General features: G+C 47.2%; 1 protein-coding gene and 1 long non-coding RNA gene across 3 annotated transcripts in view; both read left to right on the forward strand.

Moving 5' to 3' along the window:
- The window catches only part of LOC146045472 (uncharacterized), a 365,523-nt gene that overhangs the window by 329,370 nt on the left and 14,136 nt on the right, over positions 1–22,017 (forward strand). The window lies entirely within an intron of this gene.
- The window catches only part of TCP11L1 (t-complex 11 like 1), a 43,744-nt gene that overhangs the window by 8,392 nt on the left and 13,335 nt on the right, over positions 1–22,017 (forward strand). For both annotated transcript variants that reach the window (XM_083164306.1, XM_083164307.1), the window contains exons 2-5: positions 6,677–6,837; positions 8,358–8,490; positions 14,259–14,379; positions 15,892–16,112. In XM_083164306.1, the coding sequence (XP_083020432.1) occupies positions 6,681–6,837; positions 8,358–8,490; positions 14,259–14,379; positions 15,892–16,112 (632 nt within the window). In that variant the 5' untranslated portion in view covers positions 6,677–6,680. The remainder of the gene's footprint in view (positions 1–6,676; positions 6,838–8,357; positions 8,491–14,258; positions 14,380–15,891; positions 16,113–22,017) is intronic.

Below are 22,017 nucleotides of genomic sequence, written 5' to 3' on the forward strand. Positions count from 1 at the left end.
GTACGGACGGTGTAATGGTAACATTACTGCCTCACAGCGCTGAGGTCATGGGCTCTATCCCCACCATGTGTTATATATACGGGGCAGTACGGATGGTGTAATGGTTATAGCATTACTGCCTCACAGCACTGAGGTCATGGGTTCTATCCCCACCATGTGTTATATATACGGGGCAGTACGGATGATGTAATGGTTACATTACTGCCTCACAGCACTGAGGTCATGGGTTCTATTCCCACCATGTGTTATATATATATACGGGGCAGTACGGATGGTGTAATGGTTACATTACTGCCTCACAGCACTGAGGTCATGGGTTCTATCCCCACCATGTGTTATATATATGGGGCAGTACGGACGGTGTAATGGTTAGCATTACTGCCTCACAGCACTGAGGTCATGGGTTCTATCCCCACCATGTGTTATATATACGGGCAGTACGGACGGTGTAATGGTTATAGCATTACTGCCTCACAGCACTGAGGTCATGGGTTCTATCCCCACCATGTGTTATATATATACGGGACAGTACCGATGGTGTAATGGTTACATTACTGCCTCACAGCGCTGAGGTCATGGGCTCTATCCCCACCATGTGTTATATATACGGGGCAGTACGGATGGTGTAATGGTTATAGCATTACTGCCTCACAGCACTGAGGTCATGGGTTCTATACCCACCATGTGTTATATATACGGGACAGTACGGATGGTGTAATGGTTACATTACTGCCTCACAGCGCTGAGGTCATGGGCTCTATCCCCACCATGTGTTATATATACGGGGCAGTACGGATGGTGTAATGGTTATAGCATTACTGCCTCACAGCACTGAGGTCATGGGTTCTATCCCCACCATGTGTTATATATACGGGGCAGTACGGATGGTGTAATGGTTACATTACTGCCTCACAGCACTGAGGTCATGGGTTCTATTCCCACCATGTGTTATATATATATATATATATATATATATATATATATATATATATATATACGGGGCAGTACGGATGGTGTAATGGTTACATTACTGCCTCACAGCACTGAGGTCATGGGTTCTATCCCCACCATGTGTTATATATACGGGGCAGTACGGACGGTGTAATGGTTAGCATTACTGCCTCACAGCACTGAGGTCATGGGTTCTATCCCCACCATGTGTTATATATACGGGGCAGTACGGATGGTGTAATGGTTATAGCATTACTGCCTCACAGCACTGAGGTCATGGGTTCTATCCCCACCATGTGTTATATATACGGGGCAGTACGGATGGTGTAATGGTTACATTACTGCCTCACAGCACTGAGGTCATGGGTTCTATTCCCACCATGTGTTATATATATACGGGGCAGTACGGATGGTGTAATGGTTACATTACTGCCTCACAGCATTGAGGTCATGGGTTCTATCCCCACCATGTGTTATATATACGGGGCAGTACGGACGGTGTAATGGTTAGCATTACTGCCTCACAGCACTGAGGTCATGGGTTCTATCCCCACCATGTGTTATATATACGGGCAGTACGGACGGTGTAATGGTTATAGCATTACTGCCTCACAGCACTGAGGTCATGGGTTCTATCCCCACCATGTGTTATATATACGGGGCAGTACGGACGGTGTAATGGTTAGCATTACTGCCTCACAGCACTGGGGTCATGGGTTCTATCCCCACCATGTGTTATATATACGGGGCAGTACGGACGGTGTAATGGTTAGCATTACTGCCTCACAGTGCTGAGGTCATGGGTTCTATCCCCACCATGTGTTATATATACGGGGCAGTACGGACGGTGTAATGGTTATAGCATTACTGCCTCACAGCACTGAGGTCATGGGTTCTATCCCCACCATGTGTTATATATTCGGGGCAGTACAGATGGTGTAATGGTTATAGCATTACTGCCTCACAGCACTGAGGTCATGGGTTCTATCTAGGGATGCCAATCCCGGGGCATTTTTTCAATCCCGGGATTCGGGATTGAAAAATGCTCAATCCCGGGATTCCCGGGATCCCGGGATTGGCTTCCCTAAAAAAAACACCCTGGCCGCCCAAGCGCTGGGCGGGTGGGTGGCAGGGACCGCTGGGTGGGAGGGTGGCAGGGACCGCTGGGTGGGTGGCACGGTGCGCTTGGTGGGAGGGCTGGTGTGTGGCAGGGACTGCTAGGTGGGCGGGTGGGTGGCAGGTACCGCTGGGTGGGCGGGTGGGTGGCAGGGACAGGGACCGCTGCCGCTGGGTCCCCGTGAGCGCTGGGTGGGTGAGCGGGCGGGTGGCCGGCCGTGAGTGCTGCCGGCCGTCAGCGCTGGCTGGGTGGGTGGGCGGGCAGGTGGCCGGGAGCGCTGGGCGGGCGGGCAGCCGTGGACGTGCGGCTGTGCCCTGCGCAGCGTGACCTCGCAGCGTGACCTCGTCACGCTGCGCACTGCGGGGATTCGGAGAAGCCGGGCAGCGTCTGAGTGCTCAGACGCTGCCCGGCATTAAACTGCGCATGCGCAGTTTAATCCCGAAATCCCGGGATTGGAAATTCCAATCCCGGGATTGAAATCCCGGCGTTTTGGGGGCCAAATCCCGGGATCCCGCCGATCCCGATCCCGGGATTGGCCACCCTAGTTCTATCCCCACCATGTGTTATATATACGGGGCAGTACGGATGGTGTAATGGTTACATTACTGCCTCACAGCACTGAGGTCATGGGTTCTATTCCCACCATGTGTTATATATATACGGGGCAGTACGGATGGTGTAATGGTTACATTACTGCCTCACAGCATTGAGGTCATGGGTTCTATCCCCACCATGTGTTATATATACGGGGCAGTACGGACGGTGTAATGGTTAGCATTACTGCCTCACAGCACTGAGGTCATGGGTTCTATCCCCACCATGTGTTATATATACGGGCAGTACGGACGGTGTAATGGTTATAGCATTACTGCCTCACAGCACTGAGGTCATGGGTTCTATCCCCACCATGTGTTATATATACGGGGCAGTACGGACGGTGTAATGGTTAGCATTACTGCCTCACAGCACTGGGGTCATGGGTTCTATCCCCACCATGTGTTATATATACGGGGCAGTACGGACGGTGTAATGGTTAGCATTACTGCCTCACAGTGCTGAGGTCATGGGTTCTATCCCCACCATGTGTTATATATACGGGGCAGTACGGACGGTGTAATGGTTATAGCATTACTGCCTCACAGCACTGAGGTCATGGGTTCTATCCCCACCATGTGTTATATATTCGGGGCAGTACAGATGGTGTAATGGTTATAGCATTACTGCCTCACAGCACTGAGGTCATGGGTTCTATCCCCACCATGTGTTATATATACGGGGCAGTACGGATGGTGTAATGGTTAGCATTACTGCCTCACAGCACTGAGGTCATGGGTTCTATTCCCACCATGTGTTATATATACGGGGCAGTACGGATGGTGTAATGGTTAGCATTACTGCCTCACAGCACTGAGGTCATGGGTTCTATTCCCACCATGTGTTATATATACGGGGCAGTACGGATGGTGTAATGGTTCGCATTACTGCCTCACAGCGTTGAGGTCATGGGTTCTATCCCCACCATGTGTTATATATACGGGGCAGTACGGATGGTGTAATGGTTATAGCATTACTGCCTCACAGCGTTGAGGTCATGGGTTAACACCAAACACCAATAACACCATGTGTTATATATACGGGGCAGTACGGATGGTGTAATGGTTATAGCATTACTGCCTCACAGTGCTGAGGTCATGGGTTCTATCCCCACCATGGCCCTAACTGTGCGGAGTTTGTATATTCTCCCCGTACTTGCGTGGGTTTCCTCTGGGTACTCCGTTTTCCTCCCACAATTCAAAAATATACTGGTAGGTTAATTGGCTCCTAACAAAATTAACCCCAGAATGTCTGTGTGTACATGTGGCAGGGAACATAGAGTGTAAGCTCCACTGGGGCAGGGACTGATGTCGTCAGGTTTGGCCACCCTGTGGTCATATTGGATAATGGTCTTGTTGTTTGCAGCGGTACTTGTTTCCTAGCACGGCCACACCGATCAGAATCGCAGTAATCGGGGGTAAAATCGGGGCCATCGCGGCCGCTAAAAAAATCGGGTGCGATGGCCAGACGCGATGCCCGCGATTTCCCCATAGAGAACAATGTTAAATGCCTCAATTTACCCGCGATGACCACGATTTCCCATAGGAAACAATGTGAAATGGCTCAATTTAGCCAAATTATCATAGGGAACAATGGTAAATGGGCCAAAAACACCCCTGAACATTGAAATGTCCCCCCAAAAGTTATTGACGCCACCCCGCCATCAACGTGAACCCGAAGCGTGGCGAGCGCAGCGAGCCCGTGAGGGGCGGCGGTACGCGTCCTCCGACCTTTTCATGCCCTACTATCCACTAGGGCGTGGAGTGAGAATAGAATAGTGTGGCGAGCGGACGCGGATACCTTCACAGTTATACGCGTCCCCTCGCGGGCTTCCCAGGTGTCCATGGCGACACCTGGGAAGCCCGCGAAGGGACGCGTTTACCTGTGAAGGTATCCGCGTCCCCTAGCTGGGCTCGGTGGCTCGCTGCGCTCGCCACACTATTCTATTCTCACTCCACGCCCTAGTGGATAGTAGGGCATGAAAAGGTCGGAGGGTGCGTACCGCCGCCCCTCGCGGGCTCGCTGCGCTCGCCACGCTTCGGGTTCACGTTGATGGCGGGGTGGCGTCAACTACTTTTGGGGGGACATTTCAATGTTCAGGGGTGTTTTTGGCCCATTTACTATTGTTCCTATGCTGATTTGGGTAAATTGATCCATTTAACATTGTTTCCTATGGGAAATCGTGGTCATCGCGGGTAAATTGAGGCATTTAACATTGTTCCCTATGGGGAAATCGGGGGCATCGCGTCTGGACCATTTAAGCCTTTTTAGGTGCACACGACGCGACCGACCCGATTTTTCACTGTTTTCAATGCATTTCAATGGAAAAATCGGGGGCATCGCGTCGGTCGCGTCGCAGGCCACTCAAATTACCCCCGATGGCCAAGATTTGTGGCCGTGCTGGGAAACAAGTACCTTTGCAGCTAGTAGAAGGAATGGTCAATCATGGAAAATGCGTAATAAATCCCCCAAATTTTTCTCTATGGCCTTTTAGAAGTGTTAGGATTGTATATGTTATATTATGTGTTAAAGCTCTTAACTCTCCATTTCCGTTTTGCCTGTAGCAAGCTAAGCATTATTTTCCATTTTAGTCATCTGATGTAAATAGTAAGATATTATGATTATTAATGCTTATGGATGCAGGGCCAGTGCTATTACGCTGCCTGTACAGCGATCGTGTCACCTGATCTATCCCCACTGATATGTGGATAGCCCTGGTCACCCGCCGGAGGGCAGGGTCATCCTAAATTGGCAACATTGTGTGAAAGGTATTGGCTATTAACATATACCGGGTCTTGTATTGGATTTATACTGTCTTCATTCTCACATCTTCCAAATCCCCTGCTGCGGTGTTGCTTTTGAATGTGGTGCTTCTAGCACAGTGTGGTCTGTATTTCAGCACAGATATGCAGACCAGACTGTGCTATAAGCCCCATAGGCCAAAAGTTTCTTATTGAGAGATGTGGGGGGGGGATGAAGTCAATTTGTGTTTATATGTTGTCCTTCGGTTCCGTTAACTTCACAGAAAGGGTAGTGGATAAGTGGAATAGCCTCCCATCAGAGGTGGTAGAGGCTAAGACAGTAGAACAATTTAAACATGCTTGGGATAGGAATATGAATATCCTTACAAAGAAATAAGGATTAAAAAGGGTTGAGTTTACCTAAAGGGTAAAAAAAGGGGCAGACTAGATGGGCCAAATGGTTCTTATCTGCCGTCCAAATTCTATGTTTCTATGAGGGACAAGATTTGCTTCTGTTAGTACACAAATGTTATGATTGGCTGTCCCCAGCCCCGGATATAAATATTACATTGACCATAAATAATTTGAATTGGTCCTGGACCACCAACCCGGGACACCCCTGCAAGTGCCCCAAGGAACCCCAGGGTGCAAGGACACAAAGTTACGGAACCACCGGTCTAATCTATTCCTAAAGCCTTTCCCCATTCTATACCTTTTGACATGGGAGCATATGTTTTAAGGCAAGAAACCAGTAAACCTGTAGAGCAGTGGTTCCCAAACACGGTTCACAAGGCACCCTTGTGTACTCACTATATCGCTAGCGATGTGCGCTCCCGCGGAATCTCTATCAACGGATGTGGCTAGCAATGCTATGTACCCAGCACCACACCATCTAGCTTATATTTATACAGTGACCATTATTAACACAACCCGGCCTCCAACCGGCAGAGGAGCTGCTATGAAAGCAAAAAATTGATTTACCTCTACAATATATGGCGGCATCGACCCCCCCCCCCCCCCTGCCCCCCTAGTGTGCTGTCAAGCCTTTTTTCATAGGTTTGTACATGCTGCACTGCAGGTGGGGCAGATGGAACATGTAGAGAGAGTTAGGTTATTTATAACCTGTTACATTTGCCCCACCTGCAGTGCACATTGCTTTGCCCATTTCAGAAAAAGGTTGCATTTGCGATCAACTCTGAATCAGGCCCATAGACAGTAAGTGCTGTGAGTATGTCAAAGGACTAATCTGATTTTCCTTAACATTGAATAACAGGACCATGCCTCTTGAACCAGATAAGTCACAGTCCGGAGAAGAATCGTCTGCTGATGCTGAACGAAGCAGCCGTGGCAACCGACCAGATGCCTCCGAGAGACCAGTCTGTGATCGACTCCGGCAAAACACCCCAAGTCCCCACAGAGGAAACACACCCCAGGGTGAGAATGGCGTAAGCTGTGAATGGTACAGCAGCGTTCCTTCTAGCACCCTGCATTTTTTAAACCATGCAGTTCCTCTTCTCTGCCAGGAGTGTCCCTCTTTACAGTGGTGTCAGTGCTGAAATACAGACCACACTGTGCTAGAAGCAACACAGCAGATAGCGACAGGCAAGGAAGAGGAAATGCACAGGTATGCAGGGTGCTAGAAAGATCACCAAAGGCTTCAGACCAAGAATCTGTCATTACATGCTTTTGCTACACAACTTTGATTCACTGTCCTAGATAGCTGGTGCTATCACTGCATATTTATTTGAATAAATCCCTCATGGAACATGAAAAGAACATATAAATGTCACATACATAAGACCGTGGCTAGATTTACACCCATGGCCCTAGCGCTGTGACGCAGCAATGCTAACCACTGTGCCGCCTGGACTTGGAAAGACGCAGTAGCTGTTTCCTGGGAGATAGATCTGCTTGTAGTCAAGACTGAGTTAGGGATTTCTCTGATAATCCAGACCAGAAGCTACAAATAAAGTATTGGTTTTCTAACTGCAGTGTACTACATTCAAATAGCCTGCGGGTGTCACTGTTGGTTTTGTATTTCTATAGAACCTTATACCCCTTTCACACCAGAAAATGCAGAGACCCACCCGGGAATTCAGCCCAGGGATCATGCTGGGGCATTCTCGGGTTGGCCTCTTTCACATCAGAAAAGTCCCTGTTTTTTCTGGTGTAGGGAGCAGGCCAGGGGCTGGGATGGCGGCAGAGGCGGTGGACAATACTCACCCTGGGTTGCTGGTCCTTGGTGCTGGCCGGTGATCCACACGGGCGGCGGGCACAGATGACAGGTCAGACGGTGGGTGCAGATGACGCAGCTCTCCAGCGGCAGTGAATTCCCATGCGTTCTAATGCCTTGGTGCTTGTACCTATACCAGTGATGGCTAACAATGACACTCCAACTGTTGTTGAACTACACATCCCAGCATGCCCTGCCAGAGTTTTACTATTTGGCCATGCTAAAACTGATGCAGGGCATGATGGGATGTGTAGTTCAGCAACAGCTGGAGTGTCAAGGTTAGCCATCACTGACCTATACTGTTCCCCAATCTCTGATGGTTTGGTCCTAGGTAAAATTGTGGGGCCCTATGTCAGGAATCCTATTATCCACTGCCGGCTTCTCTGATCCACATCCTGTGTCCGGAAACACAGCATCGGGACCATCGGTTGTAGCATTGGACGTCTGAATAACCACAAGGTTATTCAGGATGTCCGGCAAGAGCCATGTTGTCAGGGCCAGTGTAACTGCAACCAAGCAAGCAGCCACTGACCAGCATGTCCAGAAACGGGGCAGACACCCCCATTTTCTGAAACGCTCCCCATCGTTGCCATGAATCTCCTGCAGACTGTTAATGAGCTAACCTAGAACAGTTGTGTCATTACCTGTCCATCCTGTAACAAAGCAACACAGTATCTGCGTATTGTATGAGGCTGTATTGACTACACTGTTTGTGTTTCAGCCAACCCCCCTCAGGTTATGTCCGTGGAGGAACTCGTGGATGCCGCTAAAGGGGTAAACAACATGGCGCTAGCTCATGAGATTGTGGTCAATAAAGGATTTCAGATCAAACCCATGGAGTTCCAGCAGGGCAGGTAAGATGTGGTAATCCCAAACCTGGTCAGCAGACTTTCCATTCAGAACGTCAAAGATAAATGGGGGCAGTTTAGCCAACCATACAATGATCCCCTGAAGACACAATGGGGCAGATGTATTAAGCTTTAACAAGAGATAAATGCAAGGGTGATAAAGAGAGATAAACGTCCAGCCAATCACCTGCTAACTGCCATGTTACAGGCTGTGTTTGAAAAAAGACAGTAAGGAGCTGATTGGCTGGACGTTTATCTCTCCTTATCACCCTTGCATTTATCTCTTGTTAAAGCTTAATACATCTGCCCCAATGCTACTTATATGACAAACAGTCACTTTTGTTTGTAACTGAAGTGATAAACAGCCAGCCAATCAGCTCCAGGCTGGGTTTGGAATATTGTCAGGCAGGAGCTGATTGGCTGGCTGTTTATCACTTCAATTACAAACAAAAGTGACTGTTTGTCATATAAGTAGCATTGGGGCAGATGTATAATGACATACAGACAGAGGAGGAGGAGGGCCCTGCCCGTAAAGTTGACTTGCTTATATATTGTTACCTCTGTTAAGCAAATTCAATATCCCTTGGCTATTAAAAAAAGTTTATGGAGTATGTGGTCTATTAACAATAGTTGTACTTGGCACCTCATTGCTTGAATTGATTTGAAAGTATTTTCCTATTTATAATCCTTCATTGACAGGGGGGTTATTCAATTCGCCATAGCAATTGTCCCCAGGACTGCTCGGCTTAGACGGAAGCCGGCAGATGTGAGCAGCCCAATGAATGCGCTCTGCGGTGGTGATTCTAGCACAGGCTGGTCTGTATCTCTATGCTCAGATACAGACCAGCCTGTGCTATAAAACCCAAAGCAGAGTGCGACACCCCAATGTAGGATAGAGGAAGTACTCAGGTTTCGAAAGGTGCAGGGTTCTAGAATAAACACTATATATACAGAACATCGGTAGTCCATATTACTATAAATTATTAGGGGCCGTGAGACAAGAGGATCTTTTCTTTAGATGTGAATCGATGTGTGAGTGTTCTAATCACCTAATACTTAATATAAAGAGACTTCTATAGAAGCCATAAAATAAATATATATATGTAAACGAGTCCGGCTGTACATTTCCTTATTAAAGCGTACTACTGAAATTCCCAACTGCTTCTTGGCAATAGTCTCTTATTAAAATGATATTCGCTGGAAGGGAAGTTTAGATCCTCAGGCAGAAGGCTGAGATCAGATCAGATCTGTGCCAGCAGTGACGTCGCCTTACTCACACACAGCCACATTCTTGTGTAAACTCAGGAGCCTCTTTGTGCTGCCGAGGCATAAGAGGTGGATCCAGGTCTTGGCTTAGGAAAACCACTGTCCTGGGAACATTTACCTGCACATCACGGCCTTCCTCGTGTGATCGTAGTGCCAGCCATGAGGCTACATCACAGTACAGAACATGTTATTGTCCTCACATAATCTAGATCTGGTACTCTTTACCTAGATGGGCGCCAGCGATTGGAATCGCGGGCGTCGGGGGTAAAAATCGCGGGCATCGCGGGTAAATCGCGGGTACATAAAAATCTGCTACCCGCGATGACCGCGATTTTCCCATAGGGAACAATGTTAAAACGGCTGATTGAGTGCGATTTTCATGTAAAATGCCTCAATGCCCGCGATTTGGCCATAGGAATCAATGTTAAATGGGCTACAGAGCCCAAATAGGCACAATTAACCCTTAAATGTCCCCCCAAATTTTTAACGCCACCCCACGATCCACGCCAACCCGAAGCGTGGCGAGCGCAGCGAGCCCGCGAGGGGCGGCGGTACGCGTCCTCCGACCGTTTCATGCCCTACTATCCACTAGGGCGTGTAGTGAGAATAGAATAGTGTGGCGAGCGCAGCGAGCCACCGAGCCCGAAGCGTGGCGAGCGCACGCGGATACCTTCACAGGTAAACGCGTCCCCTCGCGGGCTTCACAGGTGTCCGCGTCGCCACGGACACCTGTGAAGCCCGCGAGGGGACGCGTATAACTGTGAAGGTATCCGCGTCCCCTCGCGGGGCTCGCTGCGCTCGCCACACTATTCTATTCTCACTCCACGCCCTAGTGGATAGTAGGGCATGAAAAGGTCGGAGGACGCGTACCGCCGCCCCTCGCGGGCTCGCTGCGCTCGCCAAGCTTCGGGTTGGCGTGGATCGTGGGGTGGCGTTAAAAATTTGGGGGGACATATAAGGGTTAATTGTGCCTATTTGGGCTCTGTAGCCCATTTAACATTGATTCCTATGGCCAAATCGGGTACATTGAGGCATTTAACAGTAAAATCGCGCCGGTCGGGCCATTTAACATTGATTCCTATGGGAAATCGGGTGCATCGCGTCGCGGGCATCGCGGGTACATTTATGGACGGCCGCGACGCGACCGACGCGATTTCCATGTTTAACATGGGTTTCAATGGGAAATCGCGGGCATCGCGTCGGTCGCGTCGCGGCCAGACATAAATGTACCCGCGATCACCACGACGGGCGCCCATCTAGGTAAAGAGTACCCTAGATCTTTGCTTGGGTGGCAGGCCCGCCGTTGTGTCTTCTGTCATTGTGCTTTATATTTCTAAAGCTCAACAGTCAAAAGTTGACATGTATTAGGTAGACAAAAGGTCAGCACAAGCAATAGGTTGCCATAGAAAAGGCTGACATGAGTATTCCTTTCTTGGTGTCTGTCGAGGTGTAGCGCGTGCCTCGCTATTACACTATTATATTCTCCCTCGGTGAGGTATGACAGGTCGACAGTCAGTATACTGACATCGGAATCCCGACTGCTGGTACTCCGACAGGGGGCTAGTGCTAAAAAGCCCCCTGTGGGCGCGGTGGCTCGCCATAGGTTCTGTTCTCCTCTCCATCATGGAGGTCGTGGAACCCCAGGATTGAGAATAGACCATCGGTTGGGTTCCCGACTGTCGAGCATTTGAACAGTCGGATTCCGATGTCGGTATACTGACCGTTGGAATCCGACTGTCGGCCCGTCATCCAGCACCCTCTCCCTCTATGTCCACGTGGATAGTTAGAAAGGAAATAAAAAATCTTTTTTTTTTAAATGTGAAAATCTCATGTCAACATTTGTATTGAACTTTTGACTATGTCAACTTAATGCATGTTGACCTTTTGACTGTCTACCTTATTAATGTCGACCACATCCCCATGTTGCCATAAAGACCATGGATCTGCAGCCACTGCTGCTGATACAGATGTGTCCTCATACATCCGGCCTCTGATGTGGGTGAGCAGCCAGATTCCGCCATCTCCGCTAATGCCGGGCATTGCCGAACATGCGTCTATCGCACCGCAATGGGATTACCATGCCGATTACTGTGATCTGACACTTGTGTCCAGTGTGCGACTGAGTCATGCCGTACATTGCCGAACATACGTCTATCGCACCGCAATGGGATTACCGTGCCGATTACTGTGATCTGATACTTGTGTCCAGTGTGCGACTGAGTCATGCCGTACATTGCCGAACATGCGTCTATCGCACCGCAATGGGATTACCGTGCCGATTACTGTGATCTGATACTTGTGTCCAGTGTGCGACTGAGTCATGCCGTACATTGCCGAACATGCGTCTTTATCGCACCGCAATGGGATTACCGTGCCGATTACTGTGATCTGACACTTGTGTCCAGTGTGCGACTGAGTCATGCCGTACATTGCCGAACATGCGTCTTTATCGCACCGCAATGGGATTACCGTGCCGATTACTGTGATCTGATACTTGTGTCCAGTGTGCGACTGAGTCATGCCGTACACAACTTGTATTGGAAAAAGCTGCAGCTTTGTGCGTTCTATTGGAGATGAGATGTTGCCCATCGCAACCAATCAGATTCTACTTCTTATTAATTTTGTACCTTCTAGAAGATAACAGGTAGAATCTGATTGGTTGCTTTGGGCACCATCCTATCTTCAGTAGAACTCCCATCTGAGTACATTTACACCAGAGACTCCGCCGCACGCATATCCATTAATCTGCGTAGTCTCCTTGTGCGTCCTAATCACATTATGTTGTGATTAAGATGCATTTTCGGCCAAAACAAGATGCCTGACTCTAGAAGGTTCTCACGTGACCCGGCGTGCCATGAGGGCCTGTTTGGCGTCACTGCAGCAAACCTGGATGAGGACCACTGTGTCCCACATCACCTGACGTGTGGCTATCCAGGGGCACTAGTAACACACTCAGATTACTTGTACTTAGTCATGGGATACTAAACAGGTATGTAATAATACCACTAGAGTAATAACCAGGTGCTGTTTAGGGCTTAATTCAAATCTAGCAGCAGTTTTGGTAAAGGGGTAGTCAGCCCCTGGGATGCAAAACAAGAAAAAAGACATTTAAAACTGCGCTTTTTGAGGAAGGGAATCACACCATAATTACAACCAATTTGATAAAAATAAATTAAAATGTATTAAAAAACACATTTGAATGAATAAATGTATCACATGATACACCTCAGTTGTTCTTTGATTGGCATATAATTGGTGCAAGCCTTGAAAATTATCCCCTTAGATGGAATGGGGGTATTATGGGAAAGCACCCCACTAGTCCTTCATATACAGATCCTGTTCCTATTGGACACCAAATGGGGAAAAAGTTATTTAGAGAGGACGTTAATGAACTCACATATCTGGGATAGCTGCCACTGCTCTGTTTTGATGTTTGGAAGTGAGAGAGATACACTGTCCTTACTTGTATTATTGTAAATCCCCGATTGGTGGCAAAGTCCACTTTTTGGGTCCTGGTTCAGGTATCCATGTGGAAAGTGTTGCAATGTTCCACGGCCACACTGGGGATCTGGGGGATACCCAGCGAAACGCGTCAGGCTACAGCACCCCTACCTTCTCCTTCCCAGTGTGGCCCTGGAACAAAGCCAAACTTTTCACACGGATACCTGAACCAGGACCCAAAAAGTGGACTTTGCCACCAATCGGGGATTTACAATAATACAAGTAAGGACAGTGTCTATCTCTCACGGGGACCACTTCCGAACACAGAACACAGCAGCGGCAACTATCCCGGATTTGCGAGTTCAATAACTGTCCCCCCTAAATAATGTTTGCCCATTTGGAGTCCAATAGGAACAGGGGCCCTTAATCAGATCTGATCGCAGTACAAATTCGTTCTCAAAATGGGCAAAACCATGTGCACTGCAGGGGGGGGGGGGGGGGGGGCAGATTTAACATGTGCAGAGAGAGTTAGATTTGTGTGAGTTATTTTGTTTCTGTGCAGGGTGAATACTGGCTGCATTATTTTTACACTGCAATTTAGATTTCAGTTTCAAAACACCCCACCCAAATGTAACGGTCTCCACATGTTACATCTGCCCCACCTGCAGTGCACATGGTTTTTCCCATTTTGAGAACAAATTTGTACTGCAATCAGATCTGAATAAGGGCCAGGATCCGTATATGAAGGACTAGTGGGGTGCTTTCCCATAATACCCCCATTCAATCTAAGGGGATAATTTTCAAGGCTTGCACCATTTATGTGCCAATCAAAGCACAACTGAGGTGTATAATGTAATACATTTATTCATTCAAATGTGTTTTTTAATGTATTTTAATGTATTTTTAATAAATTGGTTGCAATTATTGTGTGATTTCCTTCCTCAAAAAGCGCAGTTTCAAATGTCTTTTTTCTAGTCATGGGATACTGTTTGTATTGGTACGGCTTTCCTCCCACGGCGACCGCAGATGCTCAGTAATCCGGGTTCCCTTCTCTCATCTCCCTGCAGCCTGGAAAAAACCGTTCGGGACATTGTGCATAAAGCATTCTGGGACTGCTTAGAAGCTCAGTACAGTGAAGATCCTCCAGTGTATGACCATATGATTATTTTACTTGGAGAAGTTAAAGAGGTAATCCTAATCTCCCCATTCCCTCCAAGCATTTATATGTGCCACCTACATCATTTTGGGATTGTGAATCACATCAATGAAATCTGTCGGCACTGACTGATACAAAGACTCCAGGGTCTTCTGCTGGTCAGTCACCCCAACTCTGGGGCAGATGCAGTTTTTCCGGTACTTGTTTCCTATCTGGGCGCCCGCTACGTTAATTGCGCACCATGCTATTCTCCGTATAAAAATCGCATCGCATCGGATACCACAAATGCACATACACGATATTGAACGATGCGATGCGATCCGATTTTGTTCCCGCTTTTATAGGACGTTATTGTAGAAGAAAATAGTGTGTGCAGTTCAACTTCAACTGTCTCCATGTTGACTGTGTCAACATTTGCCCCAAAAAACAGTGAAAAACTCCTGTCGACCTAATGCCTGTTGACCTAAACCACCACCACTATCCACGTGATCCCGAAGCGTGGCGAGCGCAGCGGTACGCGTTCCCCGACTTTTTCATACCCCCACTATCCACGTCGGCGTGGAGTTGAGAATAGAATAGTGTGGCGAGCCACCGAGCCCGAAGCGTGGCGAGCGGACACGGATACCTGTGAAGCCCGCGAGGGGACACGGATACCTGTGAAGGTATCCGTGTCCCCTCGCAGGCTTCACAGGTATCCGCGTCCCCTCGCTGCGCTCGCCACGCTTCGTGCTCGGTGGCTCGCTGCGCTCGCCACACTATTCTTTTCTCAACTCCACGCCGACGTGGATAGTGGGGGTATGAAAAAGTCGGAGGACGCGTACCGCCGCCCCTCGCGGGGCTCGCTGCGCTCGCCACGCTTCGGGATCACGTGGATAGTGGTGGTGACCAGGGCCTGAAATGGTTATTTAAAAAAAAAAAAATTTTTTTATTCAAATAAAATATTTGAATGAAATAAATGTGATCCGATACAAAATGTAGTCGGATCGGATCGGACGCCATCGTACAGCATTGTGCACCGCATGCGATGCGATCCGATTTAAAATGAAATCGGATCGGATAGCATCGTATGCCACCGTACATCATCGAGTACCGAATCCGATGCGATGCGATCCGATCCGATTTCATTACGGTGCCCTACGTAGAAAACCTGGGCGCCCAGATAGGAAACAAGTACCGTTTTTCCATCTGTGTATGGCCTCCGATGTCTAGCATATTCATACACCGTCACGGTCATGTCCGCAACCTCCCCAAAACACACCCATAAGATAGACTGGGCGTCACCTAACACCCCTCCATGTCAATGTGACTACTTGGTAAGCTAACTCCATACAACGGACCTCTATCCCCTATAAAGAGAACAATCTATATTGGTAGAAGGAAGCGGGAATATGTAATACTGTGGGCAGAGGGTAATACGAGTGCCTTGAATAAGACAATCGGCTTTGGCATTGCCAGTCTGTGCCCATGTACGGCCAGCATTGACAAACTGTAGAGGGCACGGAGAATGTAACGATGTACTTTCCCCCCCCCCCCCCCCCCAAAAGTCCCTTTTCTCTTTCCTGTTACCTGGTCACACGCGACTGAGGAATCAGATCGGTGAGGTCCTAGACCTGGAACTCATCAAGCAACAAGTGGAGAATGGGATCCTGGACATCCCAAGGCTAGCCGACTTTACCATAGGGATAATGGGAACTCTCTGTGCGCCCGCTCGAGACGAGGAAGTCAAGAAGCTGCGGGACATTAAGGAGCCAGTGCCCTTATTCCGGTCAGTGACTAATAGAAGCATTGGTTCTGTATAAAACAAATCCAGAAAACGATAAAATGTTGTTGCGTTACACAATATGTGAATAGCGAGTTCTAAGCATACCGACACCAATATAGTCATGTTCACTGTAGCCACAGTACCAACCGTTCCACTCTGCCAACTACGGCCTAGACATGCCCGTTAACAAACCAGCTGTAGAAAGGACACACATGGCAGGACCTGAAAGAAATTGGCCAGTATCTCTAACACCATGATCCCACTGTGCTCCACTGACAAACGTCTCTCTCCACCCAGTGAAAGCAGGGCCTTAAGTTATAACTCATCGTATTCCTTTGCATGTTCATTTGGGGGGAAAAAAGCAATAATAAAACAAGACTGGGTGATAACAGACAGACAAAGCGGTAAGAGGGCCCTGCTCTAATAAAGGATCATTCTATACCCCATTTTTGGAGAACTTAATTGCCGTGAGAGACCCTAAATAAGCGCCTCGTTCTTAGTTCCTCCAGTAAACCATAGTAAGGCAGTCTCTAGGCTTGGGCAGAACTTTGGCCTGTTTAGGGGAACGCGTTGCAGCTAGTAAGATCAGGCCTGTCCTGCCAAAATGTAATCCAAGATGATGTGTATTTAATAACATAAATCAAACGACTCTACAAAAATGAACCAAGTTTTAGACACATTCATTGTTCAGCAAACAGGCCAAGTAGTACGTATCCTCCACGCCACGCATTGCAGCTGGAACCGGTAAATGATAAATGACCAGCTTATTTCTGGACGGGCATCAGAGATTTCTAACTTGGCATCGCTGCTTGTAACCTCCACCCCACCCTTCCCCCTCCCCTATTACTGACACTGGTCTGCAGTAGTTTTCAGAGCCTCACTGTACGCACTGTGATGTTCTGTCTTACAGTTGGTTGTTATTACTTTTTTTTTTTTTTACAACTTTTTTATTGAGTCAAAGCATCATTTCAAAACATATTACATTGCTGTTCAGTCGGGTATGTGAGTCATATGTCAGACAATCATATACATGAGGTAGGAATATTTAGCAAACATGGGTTTCCTTATTGTTATAACATGTGTACAGAATATAAATTTTTGGCAAAAGAGGTGAACATGTTATTCCAGGACTAGTGGAGGATCATTCAGTAACATTTGTTCTTCGTACCAGCGGGTATTTTGGAAACACTGATGGAGAGTTTGTTTCGTTGACATGGGTAGTGTTTCCATGTAGCTATTCCAGGTTGCAAAGAACTGTTTGGTACGGGAGTCCTTTTGGAGGGAGGCCTCCAACCAGTCCATGTGGAAAATGAAAAACAGTTTGTCTTTGAACATCGCCAGGGCTGGAGGAGGGGATTGGATCCATACTTGGAGGATCGTTTTGCGAGCGGCAGAGGAGATCGCCAACATTAATTTCCTGATGGGTTTGGGGGCCCTGGTTTCTTCCGGGAGGATACCAAATATGGCCCACTCCGGGGTGAACGGAGTGTAGTTTACCAAATGTTCATTGGCGAAGTCACGAACGTCTGCCCAGAATCTCTGAACTTGTGGGCAGGCCCAGAAACAATGATATAGGTCTGCTTGGGGGTTGTTGCATCTAATGCAGCCTGGGGAATCCATAATTTGCATCTGGAATCCTCGTGAGGGAGAGATGTATGACCGGTGGAAAATATTTAGGTACATTTCTGAAAATTTGGCCATGGGAAATGTTGTTATGGAGGTCTGTAGGGTTTTTAACAGAATGTCTGTTGTTAGGGATGGGAAATGTTCCAGCCATTGGTTAAGACCTGTGCGTTGTGATGAGTAGTCAATAGTCTTGTGGAGAAATTCATAATAAGTAGAGATCGCTTTTTTAGGTAGGGGGGGAGCCAAAAGTACATTGTCAAGGTCATTATTCCAATCCCTTTCCGGAATAAGTTTAGAAACTCTGTCAGTGTACGATTGGGCTTGGATAAAATTCAGGTTTAGGGCAGTTATTATTGGATAGTTTTTAGAGGCTTCTAAGAAAGTGAGTGGTTTGTGGGTCTGTGTGTCCATCAGCTGTCCAACTCTATTTAATCCCGCCCTACTCCAACTTGTAAAGAGGGGCGGAGCGTTTCCATCCTGGAATTGGGGGTTTCGTAAGAAGGGGAGGTGCACAGTATGATTTGGGTTCAGGTGGAAAGAATGACGTAAAGTTAGCCATAGTTTGCGGGTAGACATTAGAAGGGGGTTGAGGTGTATTTCCGGAGGGATATCCTTATCGGCTAGGTGTAAGAAGGCTGTTAGGGAGGTGTGGGGTAGAAAGTTTTGTTCTAGTGCAGTGTTAGCATACGTATGATTTGTGAGTAACCAGTCCTTAAGATATCTGAATATCGCCGCTTGGTTATATATCTTTATATCCGGGAAATTTATGCCGCCGTTCCATTTGGGCTGAGTTAATTTTATCATCCCAATTCTTGCTCTTCCCTTGTTCCAGATGAAAGTACGGAACAGTTTCGTTATAGCAAGGATATCTAGTTTGGTGAGTAGGAGGGGTAAGACCTGGAGTTGGTATAAGAGTTTGGGGAAGTATATCATTCGCAGGAGATTTGCTCTACCCAAGTAAGACAGTTGGAGATGGCCCATCCTGTTCAAGTCCCTGGTGAGATTTTTAATAGTTTTGCTTAAGTTATAGGCATACAGATTTTGGGCAAGGTTATGCCTAAATAGTTCAGGCGACCCTTAGCCCATTTTATGGGTAGTTGTGAAGCCCACTTGGGGCGAGTAAATCCCTGTTTCAAATACAAGATTTCGGATTTTTCCAAGTTTATTTGGAATCCGGATAGCCGGCCCGTGCTATTTAGAAGTTCTAAAAGAGGGCGTAAAGAGGTTTTGGGGTTTGCCATATATATCAGGACATCGTCGGCGAATGCGGTCGTTTTAATTTCCATATTGCCTACGCGTATTCCCTGAAGGGTGGGCCATGATTCGATTAGTCTGAGTATGGGGTCTAGGGAAAGGTTGAACAGGATCGGGGAGAGGGGGCACCCTTGTCTAGTCCCTCTGTGCATTCGGATGGGTATACTCTTAGTCCCGTTAATAAGTAAAGCAGTGTTTGGGGTGTTATAAAAGAATTTTACCAAATTGATGAAATGAGGTCCAAAAGAGTAGGCTGATAGTGTTGAGAATAAGAAGGGCCAAGAGACTGTATCAAATGCTTTATGGGCATCCAGACTCAGCAACATGTGTGGGGCATTGGGGTGTAGGTTGGATGCTATTACCGAGGCAATTGCGGTGCGGATACCCTTAACGGACTGTCGCCCCGCTACAAACCCCATTTGAGTAGGTGAGATGATTTCCGAAAAGAAAGATTGTATTCTAGTAGCCATTATTTTAGAGAGGAGTTTGAAATCTACATTTAAGAGGGTTATGGGGCGATAAGAGTCACGTCCAGGTTTTAGAATTAAGGTTGTGTATGCCTCATTAAATGTGGGATAGGAGGGTTGGGACTTATGGATAGTTTGATATAGTTCTAGTAATGTTGGGATAATGTCTGGCTGTAGTATTTTATAATATTCCCCAGAAAATCCGTCCGGTCCCGGGGATTTATTTGTTTGAAGAGATGAGATGGCTTGGATCACCTCCTCAGCCGTGATGTCTTTGTCTAACAATTCTACTTGGGCCTGGGAGAGGGAGGGCAGTCTAGAGTCCCTAAGTAGTTGGTCCATTTGCTCATGGTCTGGAGGGTCAGCTGAATATAGTGTGGAATAAAAGGTTTGGAATGCATCTACTATGTCATGCGTCTTTGTCAGGAGTGGGGAGTCATTAGTTTGTTTTATAGATGTAATGTGGCTTCTGCGATGGAAGGGTTTTGTTAGATTTGCTAGTAAGCGCCCAGTGCGGTTGCCCCATCTATAATACCTATTTTTCGTGAAATCAAGATGTCTTTGAGCTTGCGAGAGCAAGAAGTCCTCGAGAAGGTGTTTTGCCTGTTGGTAAGCTGTGTGATTGTCCTCATTGGGATTGGAGATGTAAGAGTGGAGGCAAGAGTTCATGTTAGTGTGGAGGGATTCGTATTGTGCTTTGGAGGCTTTGTTTCGTTTGGCTACATATGCAATTATGTGTCCTCTCATTACTGTTTTTGCAGTTTCCCAAAATAGCACCGGTGTGTCCCAATGTTCTATGTTTGTGTCCATATAATCTAACCAGTGGTGCTTAAGGTATTGGCGGAAGTTTTCTGAGTGGAAGAGGTAGGAGGGAAATCTCCAGGATCTGTGTAGTGGGTTTGTGGAGGATATGTTAAGGGATATGTGTATGGGAGCATGATCAGAGATCAGGATGTCTCCTATGTTAGCTGAAGTGACAGAAGAGATCAGGTGGTCTGCTACTAGGATATAGTCTATCCGCGAGAATGAGTGGTGGACTCCCGAGTGAAATGTGTATGACTTATCAGTGGGGTGAAATAATCGCCAAGCGTCAGTCACGTGTGTTTGAGTTAGGAACGTGTTGAATGTCGTCCATATGTTGGAGGAGGTAGTCCGTGGGGGGGGTAATTTGTCCAATATGGGGTCCTTAACTATATTGAAGTCTCCTCCTATGATTAGCGAGGAATGTGCGCGTTGTGCTAGTAATTGAGAGATCTGGTGTAGAAAGTCTGGGGTTTGGGCATTGGGGGCATATATATTAAGGATGGTGTAGGCAGTGTCTCTTATCCGAATGTCTATTAGCAAGAATCTACCCTCATGGTCTAGAACCGAATCTGTAACAGAATAGACCAGTTTTTTAGAAAGGAGTATGGCTACGCCTCGTGATTTGGTGACGTAAGGGGCAGATATGCACTCTGCTATCCATGGTGCCCTAAGTGTTGAATCCTCACCGGTCTTCCAGTGAGTCTCCTGTAATAGTACGATATCTGGGTCATGGTGTTTTATGTGAGTTATTATTCTCCTCCTTTTGATTGGGGAGTTTAGGCCGCACACGTTCCAAGATAATATATTAATGGATTGTGGAGGGGGAGAATACTGTAAGGTCGTTGGGGTGTGTGGTGTCATCCTACTCCAGCCTTGGCAAAGACATTAGAACAGAGATTAAATGTACAAGATGGTCCTCCATCCCAGCGAGTGGAAGGCCATGTCTTGGTAAATAGTAGGCTCCATATCTGGTAAATTATACAAGCCTGCAATATATTCCGAACAGCAATAACATAAAGACTATATAACATCAATAACATGTGAAGCTTTGACAACATTTTCCTTATTTTCCAAACCAAATTTTTTCGGTGTGTTCTGATTGGGGTATCAGAACCGACCTGATTTAAACTATACAACAGTAACAATATACCTAACAGTAACAGACTTGACATTAAGTAAAGTCTAGCATAGCATAGGGGGAAACAGTTGGTATTAGTATAATTGTGAAGCGATTCAAGTGGTTACTGGTGAGCTAGGAGGACCAATTGATGGCATTAGGTGCGCTCTTGCGGCTTCAGGGTCATCAAACAATAGGGTACGTCCATTGTCTGTCACCCGTAGTTTAGCCAGGTATAGTAATGCGAATCTCCTATGGGAGTCCACCAAGTATTTGCATATTGGCGAAAATGCCTTGCGTTTCTGGGCTACTGCCACAGAGAAATCTTGGAAAATGAGTACACGTGTGCCATCAATTGTGAGCTGGTCCATTTTCCTGTAAGCCCGCAGTATTAGTTCTTTGGTTCTAAAGTCAAGATATCGTGCAATCACTGGTCTGGGGCGCGAATTGGGATCAGATTTTTCTTGTCCAATTCTGTGTACTCGTTCTATTTGTGGAAAATCAACTGTGTCCGATATATCTAGGACTAGTAGTAGTTTGGAAGTAAGATAGTCTGACAGCATATGTGGCTTAATACTTTCAGGGACGCCTATGAATCGGAGGTTATTTCTCCGATTTCTATTTTCTAAATCCTCAATTT

Source organism: Crinia signifera, chromosome 11, assembly GCF_055691185.1.
Source record: "Crinia signifera chromosome 11, ASM5569118v1, whole genome shotgun sequence".
NCBI lineage: Eukaryota > Metazoa > Chordata > Amphibia > Anura > Myobatrachidae > Crinia > Crinia signifera.